At 37.6% G+C, this 16,094-nt stretch overlaps 1 protein-coding gene across 2 annotated transcripts in view; it reads right to left on the reverse strand.

The window, feature by feature from the left end:
- Positions 1–2,682: 2,682 nt before the first annotated feature.
- Positions 2,683–16,094, reverse strand: part of pacsin1b (protein kinase C and casein kinase substrate in neurons 1b) — an 83,472-nt gene continuing 70,060 nt past the window's right edge. For both annotated transcript variants that reach the window (XM_037678698.1, XM_037678699.1), the window contains exons 6-10: positions 15,545–15,720; positions 15,337–15,457; positions 5,208–5,332; positions 4,702–4,898; positions 2,683–2,915 (exon numbers count right to left, since the gene is read on the reverse strand). In XM_037678698.1, the coding sequence (XP_037534626.1) occupies positions 2,806–2,915; positions 4,702–4,898; positions 5,208–5,332; positions 15,337–15,457; positions 15,545–15,720 (729 nt within the window). In that variant the 3' untranslated portion in view covers positions 2,683–2,805. The remainder of the gene's footprint in view (positions 2,916–4,701; positions 4,899–5,207; positions 5,333–15,336; positions 15,458–15,544; positions 15,721–16,094) is intronic.

Below are 16,094 nucleotides of genomic sequence, written 5' to 3' on the forward strand. Positions count from 1 at the left end.
GGATTGTCATGTTATCTGACCACCAACTACATTTCTACTTGACAACCGTCTCATTTAAATAAGAGTTTTTAATTTTCACTTTTTAAAAAAAAAATTGCACATTCTTCCCACTTTCTGTAGATTTCTTCCGATTTTTCCCAAAATCCAACCACATTTTAAACAGCAGGCATTACTTGACTGACTTCAGTTACTTTCTCCATCATTTTAGTCTCCAAGACTCTTTAATGTGCCTCCGTTTTGTGACGACATGTTTTTATTAGTTGCTCATACAGAAGAACAGGCACTACAGTTTGGAAATGACAGCACTCAGCTAAAAAAAGACAGAGAAGCCCTCAAAACATTTTCACCGACGCCGCAGCACGAACAAGACAGACAACGGGATTTTAAAGTCGATGTAAACAGTCCCATAGACATTACAGTGAAGGTTTTACAAGAATTTGATCTTCGGTCGGGTAATGAAGGAGCTGTGTCGGTGTAAAATGATCCGAATGAGCTGGAGTCAGATTCAGAGCAGGTCCAGGCTGTCTGTGAGGATTCAAATCCTCTGAAGTGACTCAGAATCTAACAGAAGCAACACAGAGCCACGTTTTTCTCCCACATTCTGTAAAAAAATCATTTTGCACCTGCAGCAGAAAAGTCGAATATCTCATCAATATTTCAAAGGCGGACCCTCTTTCCGCTGCAGATGTTTCCTCTGTCTGCATCAACAACATCTGGCTGCCTCTCTGACAGCACAGGGCTCGACAGTCTCTCATCTTAGATTTTCTGATTGAAGCCAAAATATTTAAACAGGAGAATATAAATATATAGATTCCGACCTGCATTTTAGTGCATGGAGAAATAGCCAATCATCACCTGGAAGATTTAATTAAACTGACATTTAGTCAATGTTTAGGGAAGAAATCAAGGCCGTGCGCCAGATCAGTTCAGTAAACAGTGAGTGGGAGCAGCAACGTGCACAGAGTCACGCAGAGGAAGCTCATCAACTGCACATCCAAGTCAATTAAAACAGGTTGGGCCATTAATAAAAACAGTTCTGAGTTGATGCTTTTAGGCAGTTTGTGCTCATGATGCATTTCCAACACATACATAGCAAAATGAAAACAGGAAGTGACAGGTATAGCAGGCACACCGTAGCAGACGGGTAAGACAACCAAGGTTAATGTAAACGATCCTCCTCACAGCCTTTCGTTGAGTAAATATTCCATTTCAAAGACGAGCCCCGCTGAGAGCAACCATGATGACGGACAGTCTTTCATCTTGTTTTAAGATGCTAATTCAGCGACAGACTGTGGAACGGGGCAGAGGAGTAAAGAGAAAGTGTGTGTTTTTATTTAAATGTTCTTTCAGAGTGAGATGAGAAGATTAAAACAAATGTGAACAAACAGACGTGGCTTTTGGAGCAGTCATGCTCTCCAGGATTCAACCTGCATCTTCTCTTACACCAACATGTTTTATAATATGACACCATGTTTCTTTGTTTCCCCTCTATGTTGCCATTATGTCTTTTTGGAACCAGAGTTTGCACAGAAAATGTGGGTACACACTCAATGTAAACTAAATGTTTGCCTACTGAAAACCACGTAAAAGCTTAGGACAAGCCTACAGTCTCTGAGAAGATGTTCTGGTGGGACTATAAGAGAATCTGCTGCTCAACATAAAAGGAAACGGTAAGAAAGAGAAAGAAAACTGTCAAGACTAAATATGGAGGATTCAGCAGGACGGTGGAGAGCCACAATGTTCAGGAGCTCAACATTCAAACAGCTTTTGCGAAACTCCTGCTTGATCAGGTTTTCAACACATCTCTTTATCTGCAATGAGTACCTTTAGTCCCGCCCACTCCCCCAAACATAATCCAGGTGTTACGTGACCTTAAACATACTGCAGCAAGGTAAGAACTACCCCACTCACCAAGTATCAACATAAAAATGTATCTGAGCATAATTTATTTATCAATAAATTGGTATATGAAGGAGGCAGGCCTTAGAACATTTTCTGGGAGCATTCTTTGGAGATGCTGTTCCCCTTACAGCTTCAACTTCAGGGATCCTGTTTGGTGTCCAGTATTATAAAACATGTTGATGGCTTGCACATCTTATAATAATCCCTGTGGGTTTGACTTTGACAAACAGATGCTTCATCCAATCGCATGCTTTCTTTTAAAGTGTCCCGTTTCTAATGAAACAAACAAAATACATATATTGATCTCAAAATAATTTGTCACTGCAGATTTTTGGTGACAGCTGATCTCTTGTGCTGTCATTCTCTGAAGGAAGGGCCACAAGTTGTTTTTCATACGGAGTCTCACTGGCTGTTTTTGTTGAGCTTAGCTAACCACCTGCAAGCTGTAGCTCTGTGCAGCCGTGCAGCTGTGAAATCGAACTCACAAGATGGAAAATAAAAGCAGATGCAAAAATTCCAAATGCCTCCTCTGAGGCTAAACATGTACTAAAGAAGAAAACACAGTATTCAAGGAGCAAACAAACTGTACAAGCATCCAGACAGTAAAAAAATAAAAATAAAATACATGAAATGTGCAGCTCATTCTTGCAACTTATGATGCCATGTCAGTGTTCTGCTGAGAGAAAATGTCCTGTTAGCATCACAACTGATAACAAGCACAGCTACAAGTTCAGTTGCAGTTTCTGCAGATGATGTGATCCTAAGTGGTCTTCTTCGTGGTGAAGGTGAAGACAGCTCACTGTGGCCCGACAGGAGGAGGAAGATTTGCTTTGAAGTCTCTGGCAATGTGCATGTATGAGCGGACGGTTCAGTCTGTGTTTTAGCAAAACTCAGCTGGAACTCCTAGATCGGCTCCACGTAATTGGCCGGGTAAAGACCCAGCTGGCCATTGTCTAGGCGACCTTTACACCAGCCCTGATCGTCTTCATCTTCCAGCTTCGTCAGCAAATCACCTTGATTGACAAATGGGGAAATAAACATTCAGAAGTGGGTGAAGAATCTAAAAACGTTTGAAAAGAATCATACAGCTGCCAACAAGAACATTAAGGGAGCCATCAAATGTTTTGCACGTTTTCTGAAAGTTGTTCAATCTTCATATTTGTTGTAGAAATTTGGGCCAACTTAAAGTCAAAACGTTAAAGTTTGTAAGCAACAAAGACTAAGACCCCAGAACAAACAAACTGTACCTTTGTGCTAATGCACGGTAAATCTCACTTTGGGCAGTCTGGACAAGCTGCCATATTGGAGCTGTAATAGTTGTGAAGAACACATGTTGATGTTCATGAATGTTATTTTTGATAAATTAACAGGTCTCTCTTGCAAATGAGATAATTGTGTCTCTACATGACTAACTTGTATAAATAAAGGAAATTAAATTAAATGGGACAGCGCTACAGGCACGACTTCAAATCTTATCATATCAGTTTTTATAGAATTTGGGCAAACAAGGACAAATCCAACAGAATTTCATCCACAGTCGTGTTTTTCCAAACCATTTATTTGTCTTAAAACTATTTTAATTGTTTTATATTATTAGTAAATGGCAGTTTCACAATCTGTTTGCCTATTGAGTCTTAACACACTTTATAATTGGATTCAAACCTACCATAGAAAATATTTGAATTTCTGAACTAACTAAGCCTGTCACAATAAACAATAAATCAATCAATCAAATCAATTAATTGCATGATAAATGAAAATTATCAAACTTATTTATCATTTCTTCGCGTCTCTCTCTTTCTACTGAAGACACTGATGACAAAAAGATCAACTCTGGTGCTCTTCACTGAATCCTCCCTTTCTCTTTAAAATCTGTTTTAACCATCCAAAATTGCATTTTTGGATCGTTAAAAGCAAACGTTAAAAGCTAAGCTCATAGCTTAGCTTCTCAGCTTAGCTATGAGCTAAGCTAACAGGCCAACCTCGAGGAAAAAACCTCAGTCTTGTCAAAACTCCAAAATTCACGGTTGAAACCCGTGCCTTCATATAAAAAGTTGTTTTTCTCTGCAAAAAGAAGCTGTGAACTTGTTTACTGATTTTTTATTAAAAGCTTTGTGTGAAAAATGTTATGCTAAAGAGCTTAAAACACACTGAGGTTCCTCCATTTTGAGAACCAAAAAACAGGAGAGATAGCTCATGTCACGTCAAGGGGCCTCCTCCCATTTTTCTTAAAGAGACACGCTGCTCTCCCTCACTATCCATCCTTCGCTTCAAACAATCTTGTACTACCATCCAGTGGTCAAAAAAAGGTACTACACAGAAAAATTAACCAACATTTCTTCATAAGTTTAACAATTACTAATTAATGTCAAATTTCAAACAATATTATCGTTTATTGCAATAATTTCTGAGACAATTAATCGCCCAGCAAAATTAGTTGTCGTGACAGGCCTAGAACTAACTTGCAATCTTGGAAAAGAAGGGTAACATAGTTAAATTATTTTATTCCATTATACTATGTGTTTGATAACAGTTGTTACAACATATATTAATTACCCAGACAAAGGGTGACAAACATCTGATTAGTGAGGGAGGAAGATCTAACAGCTCATAATGAGACTAAGCTGTATAAATAAAGGTTGAATGAATGAATGAATGTCTGGACAAATATGTGTATTTAGGTAATTTATGCAAAACTGCATTGGTTGAAATTGTTTTTAAAAACAACCCAACATATTATCTGACTGGTTGACAAAAGTCTTTCATGTGACATCACATAACCCAGGTGGATTTACTCACCTGCTCTGAAGCTGAGTTCGTCCTGCTCTTGGCCTTCATAGTCATACAACGCTTTGACTCTCACACCTTCACCTTCGCCTTCATAAAAAGGGTTGGGCCCTCCGTTTGTGTCACTGCCTGAGTTTGAGCCCTTCTGTTCGTCGTCCGACCACTCTGAGGAGGCCGTGTACGCCTGGTTCTTCTCATAACTGCTCACACTGAACACAACATTAAACGCATTAACCATCCATCTTTCAGCACATTGCTTCATTTCTTTCAAACATTTTAAAGTGTTAAGTCTTTTCATTGTGCAGTTCTGCTGAAATGTGATAACTGAAGTAGCAGTTTTACAATTTTAACAGATACCACTTACTCATGTCTTGTTGAAGTTGTGTTAAAAATGATTAGTAATGAAGAAAAACCCAGGATTTTGCACAAAAACTGCAGAAGCCCAGAACAATACAAGAGCATTCTGGAAATTATCTGCATATAAGATAACTGTAAACATTGATTTGAACAGACAGTACCTCCCCCTGTCTCCAGACTGAGCGTTGACCCCCGGTGCCTTAACGTTAGTCAGCATAACTTCATCACTTAATTTCTTTGACTTCTCCTTCTTGGAGATGTTATGGCTAAGGTCTGGGTTGTACTCCTGGAAAATAAATACATAAATTAATAAACATTACAGCATAGGCACCACTTTACAATAAATGACTAATAAATATTTTCCAACAAAGTTTTAATAATTACTTATTATAGTAAAATTATGTTGCTGCTTATAATTTTAATATTGTGTTTTAAGTATGTAAGAAAAGCAAACAAGTAGAGTTTATTTATATATTTAGGGGCCCAAGCCATCTGAGGCAGTTTCCATGCATCCAGCAGAGCACAGAACCCTATTGAAACTGTTCTGTTTTTTATTATTATTATTTTTCTTTTTCTTCCTTAAGTAAAAGTCATACGGCAGCCCAAACCACAAGGCATACTGACATGATAATTACACATTGGTGGCTATGACCTGTGAAACCAGCCACTAGGGGGCACAAGCCAGTGTATCTCTTGTGTCTGTCCCAAGCCCGTTTTTTTTTTTTTTTACTTTATTGAACTACTGAACATACAGAACAAATGAACAAAAGAACACAAATAGAACAACAAATGACAATCTCAAATTACAATGATACATATAAACATATACAAATATCTACAATCATACCTCCTAAGGTCTACATATTCTTAAACGAATTATCATATCAACCATCATAAACTTAAATTTAGGTAATAATACTATTTGAGAGTTTGCAAATAATATAGTACAGTAAATTAAACAACTAACTATTTAAGAATCTACATAATTACTAAAATAATTTGTCAGAGGGCTATATTATCTGAGCGAGGTGATCAGAGAGCTTTTTTGCTTGTGGTTTTTTTAGCTCTGTCTAATGAAAGTTTTAACAACTGGAGTTCTTGTTTGAATACAGACCATAATGGTTTAGACTTGCCATATCTGCATTTATGTATATAGAATTTTAATATTATGATAATGTTATTGACAAAGTATTCATCTTTTTTATTTTCAGATACATATCCATATAATATATTCTGAACGGAGAAGGAGTCCATGTTCATAGATTTGATGGTCAGGAGATCGTGAAGGGATTTCCATAATGTGTTCACAGAATGACAGAAATAAAATAAATGTTCTGTTGTTTCAGGTTCGTTACATATATAACAGTTATCACATTCAAATTTAAATCTATTTCCGATAAACTCGTTAGAAGGATAAATATTATTTAGAGTTTTGAAATGTAATTCTTTATATTTAGGTGGAAGAGGGAAACCCAGATATGTTGTCATTATTTTTACTCTTTCCTTCTTATCAAAGAAATCGTGAAACTTTCTTCTTACCTGACCAGAATATATTGTTTTTATTAAATGTTGGCTTAAAAAATTGTTGTTGCATTTATTGTGTGTTAAATTTAGTCCATTGAGATTAATGCTCGGTAAACTAATTGTTGGTTTAGTTTCATAATTATTCTTTATTAACTGAACAAATGCAATTGGTATATTTTTTGTTACTTTATCATAGTCTTTTTTGGTACAGATTAGATTATATTTTTTGGGAATTCTTCATAGTCATATAAATTTCCCTTTTCATCCATGAGATGAGTGAGTGACCATATTTGTTTCTCCATCCATGTTTCCATGAACACAGACTTCCTTCTATGTAAAACGACTCTGTTGTTCCAAAAAGGAACATTATGAGGACTGAAGTTGTGTTTGTATGCTAGTTTCCAGTTCAATAACACCTGTTGGTGAAAAGCAGATCATTTAACAGGAAATTTAGGAATGTCAAAGTCACATCTTAACAGGAAGTCAATACCTCCAACTTTACTAAAAACCAAAGTGGGGACAGCAAACCAAAGCTCATGAGCATTTTTAAGAAATGATTGAAGCCATTTAAGTTTTAACACGCCATTCATTATTTCAAAATCTATTGCTTTAATCCCACCATCTTCATAATTTTTAACTGTATCTCCTTTTTTGATATAATGACGTTTATTTCTCCAAATAAAGTTAAAAGTTTAATTTATTAATTTCCTTAATAATCTTTGGAGGTATGGCTATGGAGGTCGCAGGGTAAACCAGTCTTGATAGAGTCTCCATTTTGGTTAGTAATGTCCTACCAGAAAGAGTTAAGTCTCTCTGCAACCAGTTATTTAATATCAATTTGCATTTAGTAATATTATTGTCAACATTCAGTTTGACACAATTGCTTGCAGTTTTTGTGACCCAAATGCCCAGATATCGAACCTCCAGTTTGACCGGTATATTGTAATAAGATGATTGAGAACAATCATGAATACTCATTAAATCACACTTTTCCAAATTTAACTTTAATCCTGATGCTTTAGAGAATGCTTCTACTGTTTGGATAGCCAGTGGAATCTGATCTTTATTTTTTAGAAACAGAGTTGTATCGTCTGCTAGCTGACTTATAATAATATTCTGATTCATAATTTGTAAACCATGAAGTCTGGAGTTTCTTATAGAGACAGCCAAGAGCTCAGTAACGGTGATAAACAGTAGAGGTGGAACACTGCATCCTTGTCTAATCCCTCTTTTTATTGTAAATCTGGGACTTGTTCCTTCTGCTAAGGAAACACAGCTGTTAACATCTGTATGCAGCATTTTGATTATGTTTAAAAACTTCTCACCAAAGCCAAAATGTTTGAATGTTTCAAAAATGAAAGGATGCTCCACCGAATCAAAAGCTTTCTGAAAATCCAGAAATAAGATCATCCCGTCATCAGGGATTAAGTGGGCATATTCATTTAAATCTAGAACCAGACGAATATTGTTATTAATTGATCTACCTTTGAGAACCAGACTGAGTCGAGCTAATTATATCAGATAAACCTTCTTTTAACCGAGCTGCAAGAACTGTAGTAAATATTTTATAATCTGTGTTGAGAAGTGTGATGGGTCTGAAATTATTCAAGTTTGTTTTATCTTTTCCTGGTTTGGGTATCAATATGATGACACCCTGTTTCATTGTTGTCATCAATTCTTTTTTATGAATACACCCCATAACTGCATCAAACAACAGTATTTTTATGTCCTTCCAGAAGAATTTGTAAAAATTTGCTGTAATACCATCTGATCCAGGAGCTTTATCTGATGCTACTTTTTTAATAACACAGTCAAATTCTTCTATTTGAAAATCCTCTTCACAAATGGACCTAAAAGTCTCATCAATGTTAGGGATCACATTTTTAATTTTTATAAAAAAGGATTCTGAGTCTTGTTTTGAATATGAGGATGTAAACAGATTACTGTAAAAGTCCTTAACTTCTCTGGATATTTGTTTTGTTTCTGTAACTTCCTCATCATTAATTATGAGACTGTTAATTGTATTTTTCATCTGTCTTTGTTTTTCCAAATTACAAAAATATGAAGTATTTTTCTCACCCTCTTCAGCCACCTGGCTCTTGACCGTATGTATGCTCCACGGGCTTTATTTTGATAATATTCATCCAGTTTACATTGTAAATTATTGATATTAATTTTGTCTTCCTCACTCCAGTCAGATTTATGATAATATAAGATTAGTTCCTTGGTTAGTTTAGTTTCTTCCATTTGTCTCTCTTTTTGTAATTTTTTGAAGGAAATAGAAAATCTTCTAACAGTAAATTTGAAGAATTCCCATTTTTGTATTGCTGTCACTCAACTTTTGTCATTTTTTACATCTTGAATTATTTTACTAATACTTTTACAATATTTGTCATTCTTTAATAAGTTAGCATTGAATTTCCAGTAACCTTTGAAATTATTTTTTGTATCATTTTGGGATATTCGCAGGTTTATGGTGCAGCGATCACTTAAAGGGCTACAAGAGATCTTGGCTTCTGTGACGTGTTCAAGTATAGAATCTGTAATTAACCAATAATCAATTCTTGATCTTGATTGCCCGTTAGGTTTAAACCAAGTATACTGTTTAATGTTAGAGTTTTTGTTTCTCCAAACATCAACAAGTTTATTGGTATTCATAAAGTTATCCATGATTGGGTTTAATGTCACCTGAGATTGTTTGGAAGGGCATCTGTCCATCCATTCATCTGGAGTTAAATTAAAATCACCCCCAACAACAACGTGGTCAGTGGGATAATTCAACTGCATTTTTTTTTATAATTGTTGTGACTTGATGTAATAACTGTTTATTTTTTTGGTCGTTGTTGTATCCATAAACATTAAGAATGATGAACAAATTGCTGTCAATATCTAAAACACCTGCTGCCCAGTGTCCAGCATCGTCTATTTCCTGAAAAAGAACCTTTCCTGGACATCTATTGAAACAAATAGCTACTCCTGCAGAACGATTTGTGCCATGACTAAAAATGATCTTGTCACCCCATTGTTGAGTCCAAAACTTCACATCAGTTAACTCCGAGTGCGTCTCTTGAAGAAAAAAACAATTAGCCTTTTGACCTTTGCAAAATAAAAAAAACAGCCTTACGCTTAATAGAGTCTTTGAGCCCTCTTGCATTAAAAGAAGAAAATAGAATCTCAGTCTTTAAATTGAATACTGAACACATTAAGAACAATAACAATAGAAAACAAATAAAAAATAAAAAACTGAGGTTATAGGAGGTAGAGTAAAAAACCCTGAGAGTAGAGTCCCCTTAATAGACCCTTGAAAAACAAAACAATCTCCACTGTAACAAAAAGCTTCAAGTTTCATCTAAACATCTAAACAGTGCTCGAACTTCAGCTAAAAAATCTCTTCCCTTCGATGTAGGCGAAGGCTCCTCTGAATCCTGCAGCCTTACCCTCCTTTCTTGCCTGCTCAATTCTCGGCCACAGCGCTTGTCTTGACTTCAAGTCCTCCTGGGTCAGGTCCTCTACAAACTTCAGACCTTCATCTCTGCAGATCTGTGATGACTTTGTTTTCTTCCACACCTCATCTCTGACACTTCTCTTGGAGAAGAGGATTATAATTTGTCTGTGTCGACCTTCCGTTGATCTTCCCACTCTGTGAACGATGTCAACAGCATCCTCCATCTTTCCAGCCAGATCAGGTAGAATTCTGCTCAGCAACTCCACAACTTCAGCTCTGATGTTTTCATTAACTTTTTCCTTTTTTCCTTTAATCCGTAGGCACCATCTTCTTTTATATCTTTCTTGACCCACCAAACGTTCCTTCATTTCCTCCTTTTCCTTTTGAAGAAGCTCGACTTGCGTCTCCAAGCTTTTAACTTTGTTTTTACACTCTTGAATATCCTCAGAGTTCAGTTGCACCGTTTTAGCTATTGATGCTAGCATGGAGCTGTGTTGTTGTAGCTGGCCGCTAATGCCCTCCAGGCGGTCATCAACACGAGCTCCCAAAGTTTCAACACGCGTTCCCAAAGCCTCTAATGCACAAAGGATGGTCCCGACTGCCTTCTCCGAGACCTCCTCCTCATCACCGGTACCTTTCATTTTCTTTTCCACTTGTTTCTTTCCAGGTGTATTTGTTGGTGTGGTGGCTCCTCTGTCTCATTTGCTATTAGCATTAGCCGCCTCCATTGGCTCTGCGTAGCTGTGCTCCGAGCCTTCCGACTGACGACTCGGAGTAGATTTAAAAAGCCCTTTTTTAGAAGTTTGTGGGTCTTTTCGTTGGCTCATCTTTGTAACTGAAGTCGAGCAGCTGTATTTCTTGTGGAAATTACTTTAAATCTCTTTTAACATCGGGACTCATTTAAGAACTCTGAGTGATGCGTCCGTTCAGCACGCCATCAGCCCGGAAACCTGTCCCAAGCCCGGGTAAATGGTGAGGATTGTGTGAGGAAGTGGATCCGATGTAAAATACTTTTACAGATGTATGTGTGGATAGAAAGAAAAATGGAGTAAGGGTGGTCCTGAAGGAGGACTAAAATGTAGTAGAGGGGAAAAGAGTGTCAGATAGGGTGCTGTGTCTAAGGTAGAAGTAGAAGGTCTGATGCTAAATGTTGTCAGTGGTTATGCTCCACAGGGTGGATGTGATGTGAAGGAGAGTATTCCCAGGGAGGAGAGAGTGATCGGAGCAGACCTGAATAGACATGATGGTGAAGGAAACAGAGGGGATGAAGAAGTGATGAGTAGGTTTGGTGTTAAGGAAAAAAACCAGGAATGACAGATGGTGGTGGATTTTGCCAAGACAATGGAAATGTCTGTAGTCAACACTTATTAGGCAGCACGACAGCTCAGTGGTTAGTACTGTTGCCTCACAGCAAGAAGGTCCTGGGTCCAATTGAACCTGGGGTTTTTCTGTGTGGAGTTTGCATGTTCTTCTCGTGCTTGAGTGGATTTTCTCCGGGTACTCCGGTTTCCTCCCACAGACCAAAAACATGCATGTTAGGCTGTCTTTAGGCCCAGGCCTCCCTTGTAAAAGAGATCTGTGATCTCAATAGGATTTGCCTGGTTAAATAAAGGTTAATAAAATAAAATAATAAATTATTTCCAAAAGAGGGAGGAACATAGAATGACCTATAAGAGAAGAAGCATGTAGAGCCACACCACACTTCACCTTGAGAAACGTACTATGTTTTGTGCTGAAACTTTTAAAATAAGATATTTGTCCATTCTGTGGGAACAGACGTCATATTTTATGAAAATATTCTTTATTTCAGCTCACAACCTCCTAAGTTGACACTAATGTAAAAAGTTATTCTGTATTAACTTTTTTTTTCACCTGCCAAACATGAACTCACTAGCCCAAGGCCTTCTTATGAAACTGAGAAATATTTTCTATGAGATTTTTATATGAACTTGAGACAGTTTGAATTGTTCAAGCAAATGTTTGATATCTCTTTGCGTCAGTGCGGAAAAGGAGTACTTTTCTTAAGACTCGTTCCCATGAAGATAACACCATAATAAGTTGTATACCTGGATTACTGAGCATGGACTGTTTTGGTTTTGAACCAGTTTGACATGTCGACAAGGAAGAGGGCCGGCTCCAGAGGAGGGGGTATGCCAAAGACACCATCTTAGCATTAACATAACTGGTTTGTTCCACTTTGGCGTAAGCTGTTTGGAGGAAGAATCAGTTTTGTGTTGTGTGTTTCCTTGACTGATGAAGCCTTCTGGATGGAAGGTGAAACATTTTAAAAAACAACAACAACAAAAAAGAAACTGTCCAGATGACCTGACTGAAAATTGTTGGACCATAAAAGTTCTTTGTTCAACTTGACCTTCCTATTCCAGGAGATCTACGATTCAACAGTGCCACCTCTGTTAAAAACATTGCATATTTGAATATTAATCCAAAAATGTAATTTCAATGTCATTTTCATGTTAATGCTCATGAGAAATGCGTGTTTTAAGTAATAATCTTTAAGATAATATGACTTTGTCTTATTTCTTTTGTTTGGAATAGAACTTTAAGGCAGAAATAAGGATTTTTGATTAAATTATAAGTTCCTTTATGAGAAACAAAAAAAACCCCCAAGTTTCAGAACTGACACTGATTGGATAAGAAGTTAACAGCAATGCCCATTTTCTCGCGATTGAACCAATCATCAGTCTGTTTTACCACAGTTTTGTTGCAGTTCATTTAAGTTTCAGCTTCTCAGAAGACGCTTCGAAGGAGAAGAAAAGAGAGATGAAAGACAGGATGAGGATTTCTAACTTTTAAAAGTTGAGTTTTATTTAACTTTCAAACCAAGCTTTCAAGGAAAATTAACAACAGCTGATGAGGAGTTCCAGGACTGCAGCAACTCAGCAGAACCCAGCACTTGACTTCCTGCACAGAACAGAGATGAAGGATGTCCAGAACCAGTCTGGACCGCAACCAGTACCAGGCTTGACCATAACCAGGCTGAAATAATGTCAGCGTCCTGCTGAGAGCCAGTTTACTACAGAGCCAGAAGCAGGTGGACAATCTACCTTTCCTAAACACTTTCAGGTCAACTTGGAGAAACGTCTATCTCTGAGTAACTCTGTTCAGTCCAACGCACCTGTCCTGGACTCAAGTAGGAACTGTCACATCTCGGTAGGAGAAAACCCTTCAGTGCTTTTCTGGTGATCACAGTGATCTTACAACAACTAAACAGTAAACTTAAAACCTAGCTCACTTCTAGTTTCTTTAATTTTAATAATCAATTAGACCTTTACTCAAAGTCATTTGATATCCAGTATGTTTATAATTCATATATTATAGATTATAGATATTTTTTAATAAAATGCATAAAAATCAAAACTGAATCTGGTCATTATTAATCTGTGCGTGCTTAACTGAAATTATCTCTTTATACACGAGAAATAATTCACGTTGACATTTTGGGGTTTAAAAGAGACCCGATTAGACTTGATTTAAGTTCCTATATGTAGGTGGTGTCCCAACGAGAGATTATGAGCTTAACACATAACTGATAAACAATATTACACCCCATATACCACTACAAGCAGGAGTAGATTAAGGAAAGGTTAATGAGGGTGAAGTCCAGAAAGCTCTGAAAAGAATGAAGAAGGGGAAGGCAGTAGGACCTGATGACATACGAGTGGAAGTTTGGCAATGTCTTGGAGAGATGGCAGTGAGGTTTTTAACTGAAATATTCAATGATAAATTTGAGGGTGAGAAAATGACTGAGGAATGGAGGAGAAGTTCTGGTGCCCATTTTTAAGAACAAGGGTGATGTACAGATTTGTAGCAACTACAAGGGAACTAAGTTGATGAGTCACACGATGAAGATCTGGGAGAAAGTTGTGGAAGCTATTAGATGAGAGGTGACAGTTTGTGAGCAGCAGTATGGTTTCATATCAAGAAAACACACCACAGATGCTATCTTTGTTTTGAGGATGCTGATGGAGAAGTACAGAGAGGGTCAGAAAGAACTCCATTGTGTCTTTGTGGATTTCGAAAAAGCATATGACAGGATGCCGAAGGAGGAGGTGTGGTATTGAATGAGGAAATCTGGAGTGGCAGAGAAGTATGTTGGACTGGTACAGGACATGTATGGGGACAGCAGGACAGCGGTGAGATGTGCTGTAGGAGTGACAGATAGCTTCAAGGTGGAGGAGGGAGTGCATCAAGGATCGGCTCTGAGCCCCTTCTTGTTGGCTCTGGTGATGGACCGACTAACAGATGAGGTCAGGCAAGAATCCCCATGGACTACTGTTTGCAGATGACATTGTGATCTGTGGTGAGAACAGGGAATAGGTGGAAGAGAACTTGGAGAGGTGGAGGTATGCACTTGAAAGAAGAGAAATGAGTCAGCCGTAGTAAGACAAAGTACATGTGTGTGAGTGAGAGGGAGGCAGGTGGAACAGTGAGGCTACAAGGAGCAGAAATCACAAAGGTGCAGGACTTCAAGTACTTGGGGTCCCCTGTCCAGGAAAATGGGGAGTGTGGTAAAGAGGTGAAGAAAAGAGTCCAGACAGGATGGAGTGGATGGCGAAAAGTTTCAGGAGTTATTTGTGACAAAAGAGTTGCAGCAAAGGTTAAAAGAAAAAAGAAAAAAACAATTACAAAAGAGCAATATGACCTGTGGGACTGACAAAAAGACAGGAGACAGAACTGGATGTGGCACAGTTGAAAATGAGGTTCTCCTTAGGAGTGACAAGGATGGAGAAGTTTAGGAATGAGATCATCAGATGTACAGAAAAGGTTGAACAACTGGGAGATAAAGTTAGAGAGGCCAGACTGAGATTGTTTGGACATGTCCAGAGGAGGGACAATGGGTATATTGGTAGAAGGATGTCAGAAATGCAGCTGCCAGGAAAAAGACAAAGAGGAAGGCCAAAGAGGAGATATATGGATGTAGTTCGAGAGGACATGGAGGTAGTTGGAGTGAGGACACAGTGAGATGGAGGATTATGTAGAGACCTATGCAAATTAAATAACATAAAGAAGAAGAAAGATAATTAAGGCTTTGGTTAAAAATAAAAAGCTGATGAGACAACAGGCCCTCATTAAGACCTTGTATTTTCTCCTTATCAAATTCCAAATCTGCTGTACACAAGGTTGAAGGAGTTCTGGGGATGAAATTAGCCAGGTTCAATATGCGTCAAGTAGCTTGGACCTGAGTAAGAACTTCTTGTAATTATAGTTGTATTTAAGATAGCTTTATAATAATTTTATAAAATAAAATGTAAAAAAGATAAATAAATTATATAGACTAGGAAACAAATTAACAAGTTCACCTCAAACTTTGGCCAGTTCATGTGCATCCCTGGGCCGTGGACGTTACTGAACCACTTCAAATCCTCTTGAGGGGAGGCTGAGGCAATGGTTCGTTCAAGATCTCTGTATATTGTGGCATAACTGTGAACAAACAGGAGGAAATGAGCATGTGCAGTTGGAGCACCTGATGGCTGTATACACATGCAAACAGTGTCAGACTCCACCAACCTTTGGTTCTCTGTGAGGTTCAGGTGGCGTTTGATATCCAGCAGCATCTCCCTGAGGAAGCTCAGCCTCTTCTCCTCAAACTGCTGACACTGGTCGAACACCAACTCCATGTTTTCCATGTACTGTGGGGTGCACTTACCAAGCTCCTCCAGAGCCTTCTCGTACTTCTCTTTCGCCTGAGTGGAAGCGCACACAAGTAAAATACACCTAAAAATACTTTTTCATTTTCTAGAAGTTTTAAAAATGTATATTTTCCAAAAGGAAATACATACATATATGTTTACGTGACTGTTGAGTTTATTATCACTATCACCCCCAGATTAGTGACCTTTTGTTTCTCTAGCAGGGCTAGAGAGAAAAGGTCAATGTCATGGTTCATGAGTGAGCCACTGGGATGGAACAGCATGACAGCATCATATATATATATACACACATAAACACATATATATATATATATATATATATATATATATATATATACATATATATATATATATACATATATATATATATACACACATAAACACATATATATATATATATATATATA

This window comes from Nematolebias whitei, chromosome 7 (genome assembly GCF_014905685.2).
Source record: "Nematolebias whitei isolate Nwh7 chromosome 7, NemWhi1, whole genome shotgun sequence".
Lineage (NCBI taxonomy): Eukaryota > Metazoa > Chordata > Actinopteri > Cyprinodontiformes > Rivulidae > Nematolebias > Nematolebias whitei.